The sequence below is a fragment of the Hyperoodon ampullatus genome (genome assembly GCF_949752795.1).
Source record: "Hyperoodon ampullatus genome assembly, chromosome: 3".
Taxonomy (NCBI): Eukaryota; Metazoa; Chordata; class Mammalia; order Artiodactyla; family Ziphiidae; genus Hyperoodon; species Hyperoodon ampullatus.
The window spans coordinates 79,274,720-79,296,930 of record NC_136916.1 but is presented as its reverse complement, the minus strand read 5'-3'; the positions used below and the strand labels follow the sequence as shown (position 1 = coordinate 79,296,930).

At 38.6% G+C, this 22,211-nt stretch overlaps 1 protein-coding gene across 5 annotated transcripts in view; it reads left to right on the top strand.

Moving 5' to 3' along the window:
- The window catches only part of MCTP2 (multiple C2 and transmembrane domain containing 2), a gene marked incomplete at both ends in the record, with an annotated part of 197,884 nt that overhangs the window by 120,171 nt on the left and 55,502 nt on the right, over window positions 1-22,211 (top strand). The window contains one exon of one of the 5 annotated variants that reach the window (XM_079699873.1): window positions 2,215-2,259. The exons of the other annotated variants lie outside the window; for them this stretch is intronic. Within the exon in view, the coding sequence (XP_079555999.1) occupies window positions 2,215-2,259 (45 nt within the window). The remainder of the gene's footprint in view (window positions 1-2,214; window positions 2,260-22,211) is intronic. 5 annotated transcript variants of the gene reach the window in all.

Genomic DNA, 22,211 nt, shown 5'->3' with positions numbered 1-22,211 from the left:
AAGTTCTTTATATCAAAATAGGAGGGATTTTATTTTAATATTTCAGGTTAATGTCATATGCTAAAAAAATCATTCAGTGTAAGGTAGCCATATGATTGAAGGATTATGTTAAGACACTGTGAGCTACAGATTGAATGACAGAGACCCAGTCTTTTATCTGTGTGTACGTCCTTACCGCTTATGATGGTGCTGAGTATATTGCAGGCATCTAATCAATGCTTCTTAGAAGAATATGGAACTCATGCAGACCATCTATTACCAGATACTGTTTGTTTGTATTCCAACTACTCCTCTGACCATAGCACTCTATGACCCCACCAGAGGGTAAAATTCAAAGACAACTGAACGACTTAATCATAATCTTTTCTGATGTGCATTTTCCCACCTTTTTCTCAACCCTGCCCATGGTGGGGGGGTGGTGATGGTGCTAATTTGCAGCAAGATGTCCAAAAGACAGTCAGCAGTAGGCGAACTTGGAGGAGGGGAGTTGGCAAATCTCTAACCCGGATCAACAGCCCCTGAATCTAGAGGGATTTTATTTTTGATTCTTACAGAGCTGAGTGCCTTTTTTCCCCCCTCCATCTGTTGCTTTATATGACACCTGGATGTGCAAACATTTTGTCTGATGCAAAAATGGAAAAGAAGATTTAGAAATAAAAGAGAGAGGGTTGGAAGGGAGGAATAGAGTGCTGGTGTGTCTGAAAACAGTCAGAACCAATTTCCTTCTTCAGTTTTGATCTGTTGAAGAACCGTGATCAGCACTTACATTTCGGGCTAATTTGATATTGCCTTTTGGTGGTCCGAGCTTTGTCATTTGTTTGGAAGCTGTCATCTTTATTAGTCTCTGTGGCTGATCTTTGGGGCTCCTCATCAGGTGGCGCGTGCTCTCCGTTGTCTGACTGGGCTTGGCAAGCCGCTGGCCCTTTTATTGCTGTGTGATGCGGGCATGCTTGCCGGGCAGCCTGTAATTAGACCCACCACAGATGACAGTTACAAGAGAGCCTGGTAATCATTCTAGCCGCCTGATCTGATGTTTATGGAGAGAAACCTTCTTTGTGGTCTGGTTAGGGTTTACTATACTGTATCTTACTTTTGCCATTTGATTTATAATTCAGGAAGTTGTGTTTTGCTACCTCTCCGCCGAGCTTGGAGTTGTATCATTGGTTTTTGAAATAACAGCGCTAATTTGGAGGGGGTAGTTTTCATTGGACTGATACTGTAGCTCCCAATTTTATTAAAAAAGATAGGAAGACAATTAAATCAAACAGCCAGTTCATTATGTCATCATTTAAACGATGTTCCTGTACAGTGTTTACAGACTGTTTTAGTCTCCCTGGGATTTTCTTATAACCCAAATCCATGTTTTTTGGCCCTTTAAAATGACTTTTCTATATCTGGCCTAGCTTTAAAAATTTTTTTGTTTCCACTCGTTGCCAGGGATACTTCACTTTGTCAGGGAAAAATAAAAAGAAAGAAATATACTTATTAGCTCAATTGGTGTTGAGACCTCCATGGCTACGATTTTAAGTCTGGAAAAGCATGGAGCTATAGAATGTTAAGTCAGAGGGTCTTTATGTTCATTCGTGGGGGAAGAAACTGAAGGCTTCGGGAAAGTGATTTTTCTCCTGGCCTGTTAGAACAGTGTTTTCAGTCCTTATACCATTTTTACAGTGTGTGGCTTTTGTGGTCATAAATTTTGCAGTTATGGTTTTAGTTCATGAGTATGAGCTGTATCTAAACAGTCTCCACAGATTGGGTTATTTAAAAAAAATTTTTTAAACATACTTTTCTGCAAGTCTTACATTTGGAAAATATTTTATAAGTCTGGAGAGCTGCTACTCAGAGGGGTAATATGCCCTGGAGGAACAAATATCTGTAATATCTGTTACTTCATGTGGGCTTTTCTTACAGCAGATGAATCTTCCTCATTAAGACTTGAGGGGTAGTGCTGCTGCCGCTAAAGATGATGATGTGAGGATGATGATGATAATCTATTTGCATGTTCTGGGTGTTTAAGTTTTGACTTCTGCTGTTCAGCTTGTTCTTACTTTATTGGGCTACAGTAACACTTTTAGTGAAATATTGTCTCACATTTGTCTTTTGTTTAAAGAGCAACAGAATACTAAGCATGAATTTGCCAATAGCAACATTTCTTCTGCTCTGGTATAAGCCAGGTACATGCAATTATAAACTTTATTGTCAATTATTCCATAGCAAAAGTGGCTTTCCTTGGAAACTGTTGAAGTCCTCACATTTTTGGTAAGGAAATTTCTATAGGCTAATTTGTGCTCCAGATTCTACTTTGCAGAATAGGAAAATGTGATGTGTGTTTAGCTGTTAAAAAATTAGCCACCTGTGGCCTCAGTCACCTATACCTCTTTCCATACATTTTATTTTGCATTTCATGATTTTTAGAATTTTAGTGATGTACACATTCCAAGAGAAAAATAATTGATTTCCAGGAAATTCTGTGCATGTGCATACACACACGCACAAACATATACAAGGGGGAGGGGGACAGAGGAGGAGGAAGAGGAGAGAAAGGAAAAGAGAAAAGAGAAGGGAGAGCAAATAGCCTTTCCATTGCTGGAGTTTACTTAAAGACAGTCCTGCAGGTGGCGATAGAATCTCATAAATGATAAAAATCCCAAAGTAAATTTCTGTGCACTGTTTCTCGGGGATTTTAATTTCAGTAATTTATTTTTAATTTGATACAATCATCTACAAGCAGAAATCGTTACATTAGAAAAAATTCAAATTTCCATGTTGTGTAATCTCTGTTTTTATAAAAATTTTCTCAGATATTTTATGGCGTGTTCATCTTTATGCACAAGAGATGAGATCTAGGTTATTGCCAAGCTGGTACAGATTTTATATGGCAAATAACCATTTTAAGCCTGTTTTTTTAATTTTTATTTTACTTTTTTTAACATATAGCTAAAATTTGATGCCTGTGCCATTGGTTAGGTTCATAAAATCTTTTGCTATTGAGTATTAAGTTGTATAAGGGTAGTGCTGTGTGGGTGTATGTGTGTCAGTGTTTGCTTGTGTATCAGAGTATCAAATCAGTTGCTTCCAGAGAACATTTCCTTCCTTAGCTAATTGTTGAAGGTTAGTTTTAATCTGAGAGGAATCACAAATTCTTTGAAAGCTATTTATTTTACCCAGCAATAAAAAGACAACATAAACAGTTTGTTTGAAAACACTAGAAATTGCATAGTGGATATGATAACACTTTTTCAATTATTTTATTTTAGATATTAGGCTTTCTTCAAGCAAAGTTAAAACATTCAGTAGATCTTTCTTTCCTGCTAGTTGAGGTTCAAAAGTTCTTAAATTGCTTATTGTGAATGTATGTTTTCACTTGCCATTTTTTCTTAAGTTTGTGTTCGAAGATGCAAACTCTAAAGTGATTTGCTTAAACATAAAGCTAATTTTCAGCTCTCGTCTTTTCATGTAGCCTCATTTAAAAAACCTTTGCAGTGTACATTTTCAAGGGGAACTGCCTTGATTCTAGAAAATGTAATTATTTTGGTTTAAATGCTTTAGGCTTTAGATGTTGAGTGTCATCAACAGACAACTGTGATGGTCTTGAGCAAATTACGTGAAATTCAGTCTTTGTCTCCTGAACATTTCACTAAGTCTTATGGTGAAGTTCAAAACGAATAAGGTCTTGTATACTGTACCGTCGAATACAGAATTTCGTATAATAGAAGAGGGGGAAAAAGAGAAAAGAAAAGAAACCTTCTAGCCTTCTAATATTCTGTTTCAATTGCTATTCCAATTACTCATGAGGGGGAAGAGTGGAAAGCAAGTCAGACCCTCGGAAAACCTGTTTTGCTGCCTTCACATAAAGGATATTCAATTCTGTGCTCTGTTAGCAACTGACCAAAATCTAATCCATTAAAAAATGTATCGTGGTAAGCAGTTCTTGAAAATGTTTATAATGAATGGTAAAAGCCAAGCTTCCACTGTGAGATTAGCAGTTGGAACAGGATGTGTTCATCAGGAAATAGGTTATTGCCTTACCAGTGTGTCCTGCTGCGTAACCTGCAGGATAGATGAAGATTTAAAAGCTTGCAGTGCAAGGAGTTTATTTGATTTCCCCCCTTTGCCTTCTTTTGCATATCACAGTGTTGTTTATCACCCATGGTGCTTTTTCTCAACAAATCTATTCCAAAGTTCATTTTATAGACAAAAAGCATCCAGTGTTTTGGAGGTCGCCTCCCCCCTCCACGCCCCACCCCTGTCACACACACTGGATGCTCATCAGTGCCCTATTCCGATTAATGTAACTAATTCACTTTTACAGAGCGAAGTCTGTAGCTTTAAAAAATAATAAGAGAATGGTGAAAGATGACTTTCCAGAAGTCTGGACTCCCCCTCACCCCCCATCTTAAAGATACAGGAAATACTGGATACAGGAAATACTGAATACTGTGGATTATGGTGATTTTCCTACTTTTTGCTTGATTGCCGTCCAGTGTTGGAGCCAGTGGACAGTAGTGCTAATGAATAATGCCTTCTATATGGACGATACCTATAGTCACACACACGCAGTGACTAAGAGATCAAATACACTGGCTAAAAAGCCTTAGGGAAGCATTATGTGTCTGAGGTCTGATCTATTGTCTGGGAGGTCAGATGAGTGTTAATGCACTCTGCAAAGATTACACTGCCTCACTAATTGCTCCGACACTTCCTTAAAGGATTTAAACAGTCAGGAAAGGTGATGCTCCTTGTCAATTTTTGTCTTCTGCCTGCAGTTGAAGTTTATCTGTCTTTCCACTGAGACCACTAGATCAAGTAGCCTCGCCAGTGTCAAAGGCATAAACTCTGAATTAATAGTGAAAGCAAGGAGAGATGTTATTTACAGCTCCATTATGACTTGCTCTTTAAATGCTTTGCATTCCATCTCTGGTGTTTACATTGTGAAAACAACAGCTATCCAGGTTCAAAAGGGGGGGCTGAAAGAAATCCAAGGCTTCACATTGACTTTTGATTAGGTTTGTTTTCATAATCTTTTCTCAATGACATAAGGGCCAGTGTGGCATTTTGCATTGAAGTTATTTCCGTTAAAGAAGTAAAGAATAGTGGACTTCAGCGTTCCTCTGTGCTGCTTCCCCCACCAACACACACACACACACACACACACACACACACACTCCATTCTGAAATGTTTATCCTGAAGTAGACACGTACAAGACTGACCCACACGTAAGGCCTGATAGCTTTGTCCAGACCATCATTATAAATTTCATATGTTGTGCAAACACATTTTTAAAAACCTCTCCTCTCTGCATTAAAGAATGCTTACTCATTCCTCTGTGGTGTCTGGAAGCTGAGATAGTAATTTTATCAGACTCTGTATCTCTTACATTGCTTTGATTTTAACTTAATATTTTCTAAATGACACTGAAAAGCTTGAAGGAAGCTTTTACCAATTCTTCCATGATGGGAGTTTAGGAAATCCCGGGAATCTGTATGTTACAGATACGATATTGCATTCGTTAAATTCATAGTCTGCCTTCCTGTAGGAGTGGGGAGGGCAAGCTTGCATTTTGCCCTGAGCATATTCTGCCCACCATGCGCAGTTGCGTCATTGAGAGGTAAGAATTCCTCTTAGATCGGTTCAAATTGCTAATATACGTGGCCTAGAGCCTGCAATATATTTATGTAGCTTCCAAAAGAGACTTGGGAGGATTCCCTGTAATTCAAGATGGTAGTCTGAATGATGGGTGTAGATGGATTTTTTTTTTTTAAGAAATCCTTGTTTGTCCCATGGGATTTTCACACTTTTCAGCTGACGGCACTGTATTTTACTCATATTGTGTAAAGCTGTCAGTGTATGCGTTATGTGTGTCTCCTGAAGACTGAGCAGATGACGAGAACTATTGCTAGAGGGGGAAAAACACATTTGAATCAACATCTTCAGGAGAGAATTTCTCCAGTGTCTCTCATTCCTGCTCCTATGTAGACTGTCCCTCGCACTTCGTCTTATTGTATGTTCCCTTGCACTGTTGGTAGATTACACTGAATGTTTCATCTGTATATAAAAATTAAAAATTCAAACAAAAATCTGGCCCACATGAAGAACAGGCCCTTTGGGCATATGGTTCATTATGCATATTCGTTTAATTACTAAAACACTTGGGATGGCTTTCCTGCCCTTGCTTTCAACTGGCAAAGTTGGATCTCTTCTACTGCACAGAAAATGTATCACAGGATTCTGTTCTGAAGAGAAAAAAAGAAAAGGGGGAAAAAAAGAGCCTTTGAAGAAATTATTGGAATTCACCAAAAGGAGGTATGATTCTCAGTATGAAACCAATAGAAGTCAGAATTTCTCTCCTCTTTTTCTCTCCTGTTTTCCTCTCTTTCTCCCTCCGATTTCTACCACTGCCCCTGAAGGCTAGTTTTACTGTGGTTCGTTTATATGAATGCAAGCAGGGCAGGAATGTGAGACTAAGGGTTTGGGTTTCAAGTACATTCCCTCTGAGCAACTCAAGTCTCACGGTGAAGCTGTCTAAGTTTTATTGGTTAGAAAGGCCGTGCTATGAAAGTGTGACTTTAATTGATTTTTCAGGGCAAACAGGTGGTGATGGTTTAGACATGCCCTAGTCTCAGTGCCACTCCTAATTCGGAGCAGCACATATAATAGCTTTATTAAAATAAACAGTCTCCTGGCTTTGCTTTTACCTGAACATCTGCCTCTTGGATTTTAAAGGGCCTTTTAAAATATTTTCATTCTGTGCTTAAATGAATCTGATCCTAAAAAAGCTGAGGAAGACTTTATTTTCTATTCATGTCATCAAACTTATTAGTTTTTGTTTGAAAGGAAAAACATTAAAATTCACACAGCATCTTTAAATAGGATCATTGTTGTTTCAGGAATTTTGGTGGTTGTTTGGGGAACATTTACTTATATGATGCAACAGATTTTAAACATAACAGGCCAAAATTGAATTCATACTTGCTGGCTTTTGATTTGAACTATTATTTTGGTGAGCAAAAGATTGTTTGAATGTCAGTGGTGTGTGTGTGTGTGTGTGTGAGTGTATGTGTGTATGTATGTGTGCACATACGTGCTTAAAGACCATACTTTGTGTTCCTTCCCGGTTTATAGTGATGTCTCAGCTTTGTCGGAAAGCTGCTTGGATTCCTCATCAAAATAAACTCAGGTCTCCTAAGAGCATTTTTAAAGGAAAGGAAGATCCAAACTTGGCATCAGTTTTGTTTTTAGTGGCAAGGATGTGCGGCTCTGATACAAGCACAATTTTCTTTTTGATTAAGCAAATAGGTAGTCTATCCGAGTAATGGGAGACCATCCAAGACATTCTTGATCCGATTCCTAAGGGAATTGTTCTTTGCTATAAAGAGCATCGCTCACTAACCCCTGTGGGAGAGTTCTCGAATTAAGGCACCTTAGTCTATTTTAAGCACACTGAACATGTAAAGAGCTACTGCAGGCTTAATGTGAACATATTGCAACCCTGCTTCTTTGAGTGCCAGAAATAAAGCTGCAAGTGGAGGAACTTAATACAGTGAACTGCTTTATTCCATCACTGCGCTAATGCTAATTAGATACACTTGCTTTATTACCCAGAGCGTTTTTCCTGTATTCATTCTGATCCAATCTTTCTGTGAATATGAAGGAATAAGTCTTAAGTGTTCAGTTGAAGTTTTTAGTCAGAATTGCAGCCTGATGTTCATGTGACCAAAGTCAGAGAACACTTTTAGAGAATGCTTTGTCCACTCTGTCCACTTTGTACAATTAGAGCCCTGTCAGGCTTCTCCCACCGAGGGTACCCACGGTGCCAACAATTACACCTCCGGAATAAGTGAGACACTTACTGGTACATTTAATGGAATTTTTCCTTGACCTCCTCGAGATGCCCAGCTTTATGGGGAATGAATAAATATGTGATTCTTCCTCTCTTCCTTTAATCAGAGCAGATAATTTGCTGATGGCTTTGAAAGGTGTATTTACCAAAATCAGACTTCCCACTGCTCAATTACTAGCTTTTGCAAAAACACATAATGAGAAATTTATTGTCTGGTTCTAGACCTGGAATGATGATCATTCTGGGTGAAAAAGCCAATAGTTGCAGCACATTACATGCTTTCTTTGTCTCATTTAGTTTAGTGCTTTTCTACTTTTTAAAGTAGTTGTTCTGCCTTTATGAGTGGTGTGGGGATTTTTATTGGGCTACAGGTGATTGACTTGTTCCCATTTATGTAGAATCATCAAGAAATGTAAAGTGTAGAGTGGACGGTAGCATGATACAAACCTTAACATGGTGGGATTTTAATAAATACTTTATATTTAAAAGAGGGAAAAGATGATGATGTATTTAGAAAGGAATGCATGCATAAATACAAGTTAGAATCATTTTATTTTCTGTTTTAAAAAAATCCCATTATACAGTCAAAAGGGGAAAATAAATGTCAACAAAAACTCTCTGTCTAGAAAAATACAGTCTAAAAGTCTCCAATTTATACTTACTATTAGTATTTTATGGACTTTTTATGTATAGACTTCCTCTAAAATCAGAATGGAATAAGCTACATTCTTCTAGAAATGTTCAGTTTAGTGTTATTGTGACATTGGCAGTTTGAAAATTACATACATTGTTTATTCAAAGTTACAGAGGATAATAAAAGCAGGGAACACATAATCCAGGTATCTTTCTGCAAAAGTATTGGGAATAAACTGCCAGTTGTAATCATTCTCACACAAAACTAGAACTAATTGATGAACTAACTCTAAGAGAGAAGGCAAGACACATGGTTTGATTTAACTCACAATGAAGTGACCAGATCATTCCATGTCTTGTAGAAATAGTCAAAGACAATGCCAAATAAACACCAAAAGTGGTATATTCTGACGCCCAAGAAAATAGGCGGTTAATCAATGTTGATTTGGTAAACTTTCTATATATGTTACTCGAGCATGATGTAGAGGCACAAAGGTTTTATTAGAGGATGGGAGAAAAGTGAGGGTCAGAGCAGGAAAGGACTCTACAGTTCTGGACCCACTCTGAGTTGAGGTTTGCCAAAGTCATTCTTCCTTGATTGGTGCTGTTTTCCCCTTACCTCCTTCTAGATGGAGTCTGGACTGGGAAGGACTGGGAAAAACAATTTCTTTCCTAGACCCAGTGGTTCCTTCCAAAGGTGTAAAATTGGTTTTCTGGTCAGTCTAGATAGCCTTTCATAATTTCCCTAGATGTGTTCACCTTTTTTTTTTTTTTTTTTTTTCTAAGATGTTGGGGGTAGGAGTTTATTAATTTATTTTATTTATTTTTGCTGTGTCGGGTCTTCGTTTCTGTGCGAGGGCTTTCGCTAGTTGTGGCAAGCTGGGGCCACTCTTCATCGCGGTGCACAGGCCTCTCACTATCGCGGCCTCTCTTGTTGCGGAGCACGGGCTCCAGATGCGCAGGCTCAGTAGTTGTGGCTCACGGGCCTAGTTGCTCTGCGGCACGTGGGATCTTCCCAGACCAGGGCTCGAACCCATGTCCCCTGCATTGGCAGGCAGATTCTCAACCACTGCGCCACCAGGGAAGCCCGTGTTCACCTTTTTTACATTATACTACTTTATTAGTTTTCTATTGCTATTGTAACAAGTTACCATACAGATGAGTGGCTTAAGACAGCACAAATTTATTATCTTACTGTTCTGGAGGTCAGGAGTCTGCCACAGGTGTCACTGCACTAAAATCAAGGTGTTGGAAAGGCTGTGTTCCATTCTGGGGAGAATATGTTCCCTTTCCTTTTCCAGCTTCTAGAGGCTGCCCATATTCCTTGGCTCATGGCCCCTTCCTCCATCATATCCAGCAAGGGCACAAGGTTCAATCCTCACATGGCATCGCTCTGACCTTGCTCCTGCCCTCACATCTTTTCCGGAATTTCTTTTTCTGCCCCCGTCTTCCACTTTTAAAGACCCTTTGATTACATTAGACTCAACCAGAGAATCCATGGTGATCTTCCTTTGTTAAAGTCAGATGATCAGCAACCCTAACTCCGTCAGTAGTCTTAATTTCTCTTTGCAGTGTAACATATTCACAAGGTCCAGGGAATAGGACGTGGATATCTTTGGGGTACTATTATTCTGCCTACCACAGCCATGCCTGTCTTCTATTCATGTTGCTTTCTGATGGATAAGGATTTCTGAAGCAAGAGTTGGTTCCTTGCATAGAAATTAATTTAGCATACATTTGGGGGGAGGGGGGAAGAGTTTCTATATTATGGACATTTAAACCTGAGAATGGCTGAGAGGACTGTAATTACAAATATACAGAAGTCACATGTTATTAGTAACTTGAGAGACTGTTGGTATTTGGCTTGCTCTATCTGCTTCCCTGTGCTCATAGGCTGGAGGGTCAGACATCTAGGAGGAAGCTATGTTCCTCTCCACACAGCAGATCTTGAGTATCAGAACCCCAACAGGGAGAGGAATGGATGGGCTAGTTCTAGAGGGCAACCAAAAGGGGTAAAGGGACAAGGAGTGACTTGAAAGTTTGTCCAGGACTCAGATGTAGTTCCTGGTAAGTGGCTGAATGTTACTGGGCATAAGATCCATGGCATTTCCCCACTTGATTCCCTGCGGTTAACCAAAATACAAGCCATGTTTAAAGAACCAACAAAAGCCTATATTCTCTGTAAAATACCCCTCAGCATCCCAGAGAAAAGTGATTTTGCCCTTTTTCCTGGGCTATTGCTGTTTCTTTCTAAAATTTTTCTCAGTTTCTCATTTCCTTACCCCATTCCCATAATTAAGGGTAATTTGCTATTAGAATTATTTAGTTAAATATCTGATCCTTTTATTTTTATTCTCTTAAAAAATCCATTAAAGACTTATCATTTAGTTTACGATCACATCTTCAACTTACTACCATGACATACAGGTCTTTCCACGAACTGGTCTGTTGTTTTCCTTCTCAATGCCTTATTCCCTGTGTCCCTAGGAAAGTTCTATAATCACAAACAAGCTCATTCTTATTGCCCCTTAATGTTCACACACCCCCAACTCTAGTCCTAGCAACCACTTATCTGTCTTCATCACCATAATTCTGTCACTTCACAAATGTCATACAGAAGGAATCTTATATTATGTAACCTTTTGAAATGCACTTTTTTTTTCACTCAGCGTAATGGCTTTCAGATCCATCCAAGTTGCATGCATCTGTAGTTCACTCCTGTCATGAATTTTTGAAAAATCAGAATACTGGGTAACATCAGACCTAATCTCACATGATGACAGTCAGCTAAAGTTGAGTAGGGGGTGGACCCCTTGGAGAAGGTTTACAATCTGAGCGCACCCTGGTCCCCAGCGCTCCCTATGGTCTTACACCCGGGCTTCCTGTACTTTATATTTTACCCTGACCCCTGTGGGCATCTGGGTCTGTAACCCATGACAGTAGCTACCATTTCTGAAACTGATGTAAAATAAGCAGTGTTTCACACATTAATATATCTGATATGGGAAAACAAATTGTATCCTCCTTCTCAGATAAAATGGGGAAACAAAGTATCAAGTAGTAAGTTTTGACAGAGTTAAAAAAAAAAAAAACCTGCATGTCCTATTATGTTTGTGCAGTGTCTACAAATGCATTAGACAGCAGATATTTTTTTTTTAAACACTGTTGACTACAGAGGAATTTGTACAGGTGTGGGGGAGAGGTGTCAGGGGTCATGGGGGTGGGACTTTTAGGAAGAATGCTGCTACTCGTTTATTCCCAAGGCCGATAGTAGAGAAAGTGAGGAAAGCACACTGACAACTGCTGCTCAGGACCTCGGCATCACCCCCAAATTTTGTACCCATCATAGTTTTGGTGTGTGTGTGTGTGTGTGTGTGTGTTGTTTCGTTGGTGTCTTTCCTCCTTTTCTTCTTTATCACCCATCCTGGCCTTCCTCACTTTCAAAATCAGCTCTTTGTCCTTCATAGCAGTTGTAAAACAATAGAGTGGCTGCTTGGGAGCGCTTAATTCCAAGCCTTTGGAAGGCATTCCTAGGTCAGTGCAAAATCATAGCCATTATTTCCTCTGGTATGTTACCTGCCATAAAAATTTTATTATAAAATATATTGTATATGTAAGGGAGTTGATAAAACTATGCACATACGTGTACATTTTAAAGAATAAGAATCACTTGTTTACTTCCACTCAACTTAAAAAATGAAAATTCCCATTTTATTTTTATTTATTTATTTTTAAACATCTTTATTGGAGTATAGTTGCTTTACAGTGTTGTGTTAGTTTCTGCTGTATAACAAAGTGAATCATCTATATGTATACATATATCCCCATATCCCCTCCCTCTTGTGTCTCCCTCCCACCCTCCCTATCCCACCCCTCTAGGGTGGTCACAAAGCACCGAGCTGATCTCCCTGTGCTAGGCGGCTGCTTTCCACTAGCTATCTATTTTACATTTGGTAGTGTATATATGTCAGTGCTACTCTCTCACTTCGTCCCAGCTTACCCTTCCCCCTCCCATATCCTCAAGTCCACTCTCTATGTCTGCGTCTTTATTCCTGTCCTGCCCCTGGGTTCCTCAGAACCACTTTTTCTGTTTATATTCCATATATATGTGTTAGCATATGGTATTTGTTTTCCTCTTTCTGACTTACTTCACTCTGTATGACAGACTCTAGGTCCATCCACCTCACTACAAATAGCTCATTTCATTTCTTTTTATGGTTGAATAATATTCCATTGCATATATGTGCTGCATCTTCTTTATCCATTCATCTGTTGATGGACATTTAGGTTGGTTTCATGTCCTGGCTATTGTAAATAGAGCTGCAAAGAACGTTGTGGTCTATGGCTGTTTTTGAACTATGATTTTCTCAGGGTATATGCCCCGTAGTGAGATTGCTGGGTCATATGGTAGTTCTATTTTTAGTTTTTAAAGGAACCTCCATACTGTTTACCATAGTGACAGTATCAATTTATATTCCCACCAACAGTGCAAGAGGGTTCCCTTTTGTCCACACTCTCTCCAGCATTTATTGTTTGTCGATATTTTGATGATGGCCATTCTGACTGGTGTGAGGTGATACCTCATTGTAGTTTTGATTTGCATTTCTGTAATCATCAGTGATGTTGAGCATCCTTTCATGTGTTTGTTGGCAATCTGTATATCTTCTTTGGAGAAATGTCTGTTTAGGTCTTCTGCCCATTTTTGGATTGGGTTGTTTGTTTTTTTGATACTGAGCTGCATGAGCTTCTTGTATATTTTGTAGATTAATCCTTTGTCATTTGCTTCATTTGCAAATATTTTCTCCCATTTGGAGGGTTCTCTTTTTGTCTTGTTTATGGTTTCCTTTGCTGTGCAAAAGCTTTTAAGTTTCATTATGTCCCATTTGTTTATTTTTGTTTTTATTTCCATTTCTGTATATGGTGGGTCAAAAAGGATCTTGCTGAGGTTTATGTCGTAGAGTGTTCTTCCTATGTTTTCCTCTAAGACTTTTATAATCTCTGGCCTTACATTTAGGTCTTTAATCCATTGAGTTTATTTCTGTGTATGGTGTTAGGAAGTGTTCTAGTTTCATTCTTTTACATGTAGCTGTCCAGTTTTCCCAGCACCACTTATTGAAGAGGCTGTCTTTTCTCCATTGTATATTCTTGCCTCCATTATCAAAGATAAGGTAACCATATGTGCATGGGTTTATCTCTGGGCTTTCTATCCTGTTCCATTGATCTATATTCCTGTTTTTGTGCCAGTACCATACCATCTTGATTACTGTAGCTTTGTAGTATAGTCTGAAGTCCAGGAGCCTTATTCCTCCAGCTCCATTTTTCTTTCTCAAGATTGCTTCGGCTATTCAAGGTCTATTGTGTTTCCATACAAATTGTGAAATTTTTTGTTCTAGTTCTGTGAAAAATGCCACTGGTAGTTTGATGGGGATTGCATTAAATCTGTAGATTGCCTTGGGTAGTATAGTCATTTTCACAATGTTGATTCTTCCAATGCAAGAGCATGGTATATCTCTCCATCTCTGTGTATCATCTTTAATTTCTTTCATCAGTGTCTTATAGTTTTCTGCATACAGGTCTTTTGTCTCCTTATGTAGGTTTATCCCTTGGTACTTTATTCTTTTTGTTGCAATGGTAAATGGGAGTGCTACCTTAATTTCTCATTGAGATTTTTTGTTGATAGTGTATAGGAATGCAAGAGATTTAAGAGCGTTAATTTTGTATCCTGCTACTTTACCAAATTCATTGATTAGCTCTAGTAGTTTTCTGGTAGCATCTTTAGGATTCTCTATGTATAGTATCATGTCATCTGCAAACAGTGACAGATTTACTTCTTTTCCGATTTGTATTCCTTTTCTTCTCTGATTGCTGTGGCAAAAACTTCCAAAACTATGTTGAATAAGAGTGGTGAGAGTGGGCAACCTTGTCTTTTTCCTGATCTTAGTGGGAATGTTTTCAGTTTTTCACAACTGAGGACGATGTTGGCTGGGCTTTGTCATATATGGCCTTTATTATGTTGAGGAAAGTTCCCTCTATGCCTACTTTCTGGAGGGTTTTTATCATAAATGGGTGTTGAATTTTGTCAAGAGCTTTCTCTGCATCTATTGAGATGATCATATGGTTTTTCTCCTTCAATTTGTTAATATGGTGTATCACATTGATTGATTTGCGTATATTGAAGAATCCTTGCATTCCTGGAATAAACCCCACTTGATCATGGTGTATGATCCTTTTAATGTGCTGTTGGATTCTGTTTGTGGTATTTTGTTGAGGATTTTTGCATCTATGTTCATCAGTGCTATTGGCCCATAGTTTTCTTTCTTTGTGACATCTTTGTCTGGTTTTGGTATCAGGGTGATGGTGTCCTCATAGAATGAGTTTGGGAGTGTTCCTCCCTCTGCTATATTTTGAAAGAGTTTGAGAAGGATAGGTGTTAGCTCTTCTCTAAATGTTTGATAGAATTCGCCTGTGAAGCCATCTGATCCTGGGCTTTTGTTTGTTGGAAGATTTTTAATCACAGTTTCAATTTCAGTGCTTGTGATTGGTCTGTTTATATTTTCTATTCCTTCCTGATTCAGTCTCAGCAGGATGTGCATTTCTAAGAATTTGTCCATTTCTTCCAGATTGTCCATTTTATTGGCACAGAGTTGCTTGTAGTAAGCTCTCATGATCCTTTGTATTTCTGCAGTGTCAGTTGTTACTTCTCCTTTTTCATTTCTAATTCTATTGATTTGAGTCTTCTCCCTTTTTTTCTTGATGAGTCTGGCTAATGGTTTATCAATTTTGTTTGTCTTCTCAAAGAACCAGCTTTTAGTTTTATTGATCTTTGCTATCATTTCCTTCATTTCTTTTTCATTTATTTCTGATCTGATCTTTATGATTTCTTTCCTTCTGCTAACTTTGGGGTTTTTTTGTTCTTCTTTCTCTAATTGCTTTAGGTGCAAGGTTAGGTTGTTTATTTGAGATGTTTCCTGTTTCTTAAGGTAGGATTGTATTGCTATAAACTTCCCTCTTAGAAATGCTTTTGCTGCATCCCATAGGTTTTGCTTTTGCTGCATCCCATAGGTTTTGGGTCGTCGTGTCTTCATTGTCATTTGTTTCTAGGTATTTTTTGATTTCCTCTTTGATTTCTTCAGTGATCACTTGATTATTAAGTAGTGTATTGTTTAGCCTTCATGTGTTTGTATTTTTTACAGATCTTTTCCTCTAATTGATATCTAGTCTCATAGAGTTCTGGTTGGAAAAGATACTTGATACGATTTCAATTTTCTTAAATTTACCAAGGCTAGATTTGTGACCCTAAGATATGATGTATCCTGGAGAATGTTCCATGAGCACTTGAGAAAAATGTGTATTCTGTTGTTTTCGGATGGCATGTCCTATAAATATCAATTAAGTCCATCATGTTTAATGTGTTATTTAAAGCTTGTGTTTCCTGATTTATTTTCATTTTGGATGATCTGTCCATTGGTGAAAGTGGGCTGTTAAAGTCCCCTGCTATGATTGTTACCATCGATTTCCCCTTTTATGGCTGTTAGTATTTGCCTTATGTATTGAGGTGCTCCTATGTTGGGTGCATAAATATTTACAATTGTTATATCTTCTTCTTGGATTGATCCCTTGATCATTATGTTGTGTCCTTCTTTGTCTCTTGTAATAGTCTTTACTTTAAAGTCTATTTTTTCTGATACGAGAATTGCTACTCCCGCTTTCTTCTGATTTCCATTTGCATGGAATATTTCCATCCCCTCACTTTCAGTCTGTATGTGTCCCTATGTCTGAAGTGGGTCTCTTGTAGACAGCATATATTCAGGTCTTGTTTTTGTATCCATTCAGCCAGTCTGTGTCTTTTGGTGGGAGCATTTAATCCATTTACATTTAAGGTAATTATCAATATGTATGTTCCTATTTCCATTTTCTTAATTGTTTTGGGTTTGTAATTGTAGGTCTTTTCCTTCTCTTGTGTTTCTTGCCTAGAGAAGTTCCTTTAGCATTTGTTGTAAAGCTGGTTTGGTGGTGCTGAACTCTCTCAGCTTTTGCTTGTCTGTAAAGGTTTTAATTTCTCCATCAAATCTGAATGAGTTCCTACTGGGTACAGTAATCTTGGTTGTAAGTTTTTCTCCTTCATCACTTTAAATATGTCCTGCCACTCCCTTCTGGCTTGCAGAGTTTCTGCTGAAAGATCAGCTGTTAACCTTATGGGGATTCCCTTGTGTGTTATTTGTTGTTTTTCCCTTGCTGCTTTTAGTATGTTTTCTTTGTATTTAATTTTTGATAGTTTGATTAATATATGTCTTGGCGTGTTTCTCCTTGGATTTATCCTGTATGGGACTCTCTGTGCTTCCTGGACTTGATTAACTATTTCCTTTCCCATATTAGGGAAGTTTTTAACTATAATCTCTTCAAATGTTTTCTCAGTCCCTTTCTTTTTCTCTTCTACTTCTGGGACCCCTATAATTCAAAGGTTGGTGCGTTTAATGTTGTCCCAGAGGTCTCTGAGACTGTCCTCAGTTCTTTTCATTATTTTTTCTTTATTCTGCTCTGCAGTAGTTATTTCCACTATTTTATTGTCCAGGTCACTTATCCATTCTTCTGCCTCAGTTATTCTGCTATTGATCCCTTCTAGAGTATTTTAAATTTCATTTATTGTGTTGTTCATCATTGCTTGTTTCCTCTTTAGTTCTTTTAGGTCCTTGTTAAATGTTTCTTGCATTTTCTATATTTCCAAGATTTTGGATCATCTTTACTATCATTATTCTGAATTCTTTTTCAGGTAGACTGCCTATGTCCTCTTCATTTGTTAGGTCTGGTGGGTTTTTACCTTGCTCCTTCATCTGCTGTGTGTTTTTCTGTCTTCTCATTTTGCTTATCTTATTGTGTTTGGGGTCTCCTTTTCACAGGCTGCAGGTTCATAGTTCCCCTTGTTTTTAGTGTCTGTCCCCAGTGGCTAAGGTTGGTTCAGTGGGTTGTGTAGGTTTCCTGGTAGAGGGGACTAGTGCCTGTGTTCTGGTGGATGAGGCTGGATCTTGTCTTTCTGGTGGGCAGGTCCACGTCTGGTGGTGTGTTTTGGGGTGTCTGTGGCCTTATTATGATTTTAGGCAGCCTCTCTGCTAATGGATGGGGCTGTGTTTCTGTCTTGCTAGTTTTTTGGCATAGGGTGTCCAGCACTGTAGCTTGCTGGTCTTTGAGTGAAGCTGGGTGTTGTTGTTGAGATGGAGATTTCTGGAAGATTTTTGCGATTTGATATTACGTGGAGCTGGGAGGTCTCTTGTGGACCAATGTCCTGAACTTGGCTCTCCCACCTCAGAGGCTCTGGCCTGACACCAGGCCGGAGCACCAAGACCCTGTCAACCACACGGCTCACAAGTAAAGGGAGAAAAAAAGAAAAGAAAAAAAAATGATTAAAATAAAAAAGTAATAATAAAAGAAAAAGAAGAAGACAGCAACGAAAGTAATAAACAAATCCACCAATGATATCAAGTGCTAAATCTAAACTAAGATAAACATAAAAATCAGAAACTAGTCAGTCACAGACAGCAAACCCCAATTCTACGGTTCCTCCCAGAGTTCAGCACCTCAATTTTGGGATGATTTGTTTTCTGTTCAGGTATTCCACAGATGCAGGGTACATCAAGTTGTTTGTAGGGATATAATCTGCTGCTCCTGAGGCTACTGGGAGAGATTTCCCTTTCTCTTCTTTGTTCGCACAGCCCCTGCGGTTCAGCTTTGGTTTTGGCCCCACCTCTGCATGTAGGTTGCCCTCATGCATCTGTTCCCCGCCCACACAGGAGGGGGTTAAGGTAGCAGCTGATTAGGGTTCTCTTGCTCACTCAGGCCAGGGGGAAGGAGGGGTACAGTAGTCATAATTGGAATACGGGGAGATACTGCGGTGGCCTCGAGGCCAGCGTGACATTGCAACAGACTGAAGCGCACCGTGTGTTCTCCCGGGGAAGTTGTCCCTGGATCACAGGACCCTGGCAGTGGCGGGCTGCACAGGCTTCCGGCAGGGGTGTGGGGGCGTGTGGATAGTGACCTGTGCTTGCACACAGGATTCTTGGTGGCAGCAGCAGCAGCGGTAGTGTTTCATGCCTGTCTCTGGGGTCAGAGCTGATAGCCACAGCTCGCGCCCATCTCTGGAGCTCATTTAGGTGCTGCTCTGTATCCCCTTTCCTCACACACCCTGAAACAATGGTCTCTTGCCTCTTAGGCAGTTCCAGACTTTTTCGCGGACTCCCTCCAGGATAGCTGTGGCGCACTAGCCCCCTTCAGGCTGAGTTCACACAGCCAACCCCAGTCCTCTCCCTGGGATCCGACCTCCAAAACCGGAGTCTCAGCTCCCAGCCCCAACCCGTCCCAGCGGGTGAGCAGACAAGCCTCTCTGGCTGGTGAGTGCTGGTTGGCACTGATTCTCCATCATCTTGAAGGTCCCCCCCTCCCATTATTTTAGAGTTCTTCCTCTGCCTTTTTATTACTGAATCCTTCTTCCCCCATCCCCAGAAGTAGTGGTAACACTGAATGTGTGTCATTTACTCATTGTGGTTTTACCACCTTTGTATCTATCTTGAACAGTGTAATTCAGTTTTGTCTGATTTTTTAAGATTTTATAAAGGAATTGTGTAATACTTTGAAGTCTTACTCTGTGACTTACAAATTAATTCACTCAGTATTGTTTTTGACCTTCGTCCATGTGGTCAAAGTGTGACCTTCAGATATCTTCATTCTGTATGATATATAACTTTATGTCTAAGTTATTTATCCATTCTACTCCAGAAAGGTATTTGAATTGATTGCAGGCTTGATTGGGGTTTTTTGTTTGTTGGTTTGCTTGTTTTTCAGCTATTATGAAAAGTGGTCTTGTCAACATTGTACATTTCATCTGGCGTACATGTGCAAGACTTTAGAGCAATGGCTCTCAATATGTAGTTCCTGGAGAGTAGCATCAGCATCACCTAGAATCTTTGCTGAAATGAATTTCTCGGGCCCCACCCCAATCCTGCTGAACCAGGAACTGTAGGTGGGGCCCAGAGATCTTGTCTACAAGACAAGTCCTCTGGCATTTCCCATGCATGCTAAAGTTTGAAACCCACTGCTCCCAAGTTTATACCTAGGAGTAAAAATTATTATCTGATATACACATTCTGCTTAAAAGTTAATGTAACCGTTTCCAAGTTACTGAACCATCGGCATCAAATAAAAGTTATCAGTGTTCTACATCTTAGAAAACTCTTCTCATTATATGACTTCTAAGTTGTGTCAATCTCATGAGTTGTCATACTTTGTTGTGGTTTTAATTTCCATTTTCCTCATTACTAATAATATATTATAGGTTTGGAGACCTTTCCACTCCTTTTTTCTCCTTTTGCCTAATTTTCTTCCCCCCTCTGCCTTTTTATTGATTTGTAGAGGTGTTTTATGTAATCTAGATAGAACTTCTTTGTAATAGAAATATCTTCTCCAAGTTTGTGGCTTATTTTTTCCATTATATATTTTGATAAACAAAATTCTTATACTTAATGTCAAATTTATTCATTATTTTCGCTGTGGTTTGTGCATTTTGTGTCACTGTAGAGGGATCGTTCCCAGTCTCAAAGTCATAAAGACACTCTTTAAATTTTTTACGGTTTTACTTTTTATATTAAATTTTAAAATCTGCTTGTGAATTGATTTCATTTTTGTATTTTGGATTTTGAATATTCTACTTTTCCTCAGAGATTTACAATTTCCACCAGGTCATATTGTAAATCAGGTTTCCTTGTATAGGTGGGCTTGTCCATTCATTGGTCTCTTGTCTACACCAGTACCAATGTTACACAAGCATCATTTGAATTTAGCATTGTCCTTCCCAATTTGTTTTTCGTCTTCAAGAATGCCTAGGCTCTTCTTGGCATTTTGCTCTTCTACGTAATAGTTAGAATTGACATGTTGTGTTTCACAAGATATAGAACAAGACAAAGCCAATATGGAAAATAAGTCAGAATCAAAATTATTGCGTTAACTGTCAAAATCATGCCATTGATAAAGAACAGCAGAATGAAGCCAAATTAGAAGTAAAAATAGGAGAAAAAATGGTGAAGTAGAATATGTGTGTAAAATAAAAAGGAATAACAGTTAAAAGCTGTCTCTTTGAAAAACTAACAAAATGGGTTATTCTTTCCTGAGAGTTTTCAATGTACAAAGAGTAAAGACACAAATAAATAACAGCAGGCATTGAACAGGGAGATAATTCAGATGGGCAGAGATTAAACATATGAGGATATTATGAAGTTTTATGCTTAAAATGTTGAAAGATATATGAAAGAGATGAAACTTGTACCAAAGTGTATCCAAATGACTGAAAAAGAATGAGAACTTGAATGGTCCTACACCCACTAAATAATTGGATCAGTGGTTTAATGTCTTACCAGAAAACAAAACATAGGCCCAGGCAACTTTAGAGACACGTTTTTACCAAACATTCAAGGAGCAGATAAATCCTATATTATACAGATTATTTTCAATTGTCTTCTGGCTGTTATCTTTTCCATTGAAAAGTCAGTTGTCAGTTTGATTGTTATTCATTGTGGAGGAAATGTGAGTTTTCTTTAAACTTCACTATATCTACTTTTCCCCTTTCTTTTGGTCATGAATTATATGCAGTTTTACTATGAGATGCCTGCCTGTGATTTTTTTCCCCTTCATCCTATTTGAGGTTCTTTAAATCTGTAACTTCACAGCTTTTATATTAGGTTTTTGGAAATTCTCATTCAATATCATTTATAGCTTTTCCCCATTTCTCTCTTACTCTCTTTTTCTGGACTCCAAATTTTTACATCTAAATTAAACCTTTCTAAATGTGCCATGTAGCTGCTTTTTTTTTTTTTTTTTTGGTGTATTTTGTCATCATGTTTATATCTGCTTTAAGTATAGATATTTTCTACTAATACTACAAATCACAAATGCTCTCTTTTCTGCTCTGCTATTAAATTCATTTAGTGAGCTCTTCATTTCACTTACCTTTTTAAAAAAATTTTTCCATTTCCATTGAACTCTTATTTCATAGACCCCAGTTCTCTGCTGATATTCTCCATGTTTTTTTTATTTTATTTTTTTATTTTTTTTATTTTTTTATTTTTTATTAGTTTCTGCTTTATAACAAAGTGAATCAGTCATACATATACATCTGTTCCCACATCCCCTCCCTCATGCATCTCCCTCCCTCCCACCCTCCCCATCCCACCCCTCCAGGCGGTCACAAAGCACCGAGCTGATCTCCCTGTGCTCTGCGGCTGCTTCCCACTATCTATCTACCTTACGTTTGGTAGTGTATATATGTCCATGCCTCTCTTTCCCTTTGTCACAGCTTCCCCTTCCCCTTCCCCATATCCTCAAGTCCATTCTCAAGTAGGTCTGTGTCTTTATTCCCGTTTTACCCCTAGGTTCTTCATGACATTTTTTTTTTTTTTTAAATTCCATATATATGTGTTAGCATACGGTATTTTTCTTTCTCTTTCTGACTTACTTCACTCTGTATGACAGACTCTAGGTCTATCCACCTCACTACAAATAGCTCAGTTTCGTTTCTTTTTATGGCTGAGTAATATTCCATTGTATATATGTGCCACATCTTCTTTATCCATTCATCCGATGATGGACACTTAGGTTGTTTCCAGCTCCGGGCTATTGTGAATAGAGCTGCAATGAACATTTTGGTACATGTCTCTTTTTGAATTATGGTTTTCTCAGGGTATATGCCTAGTAGTG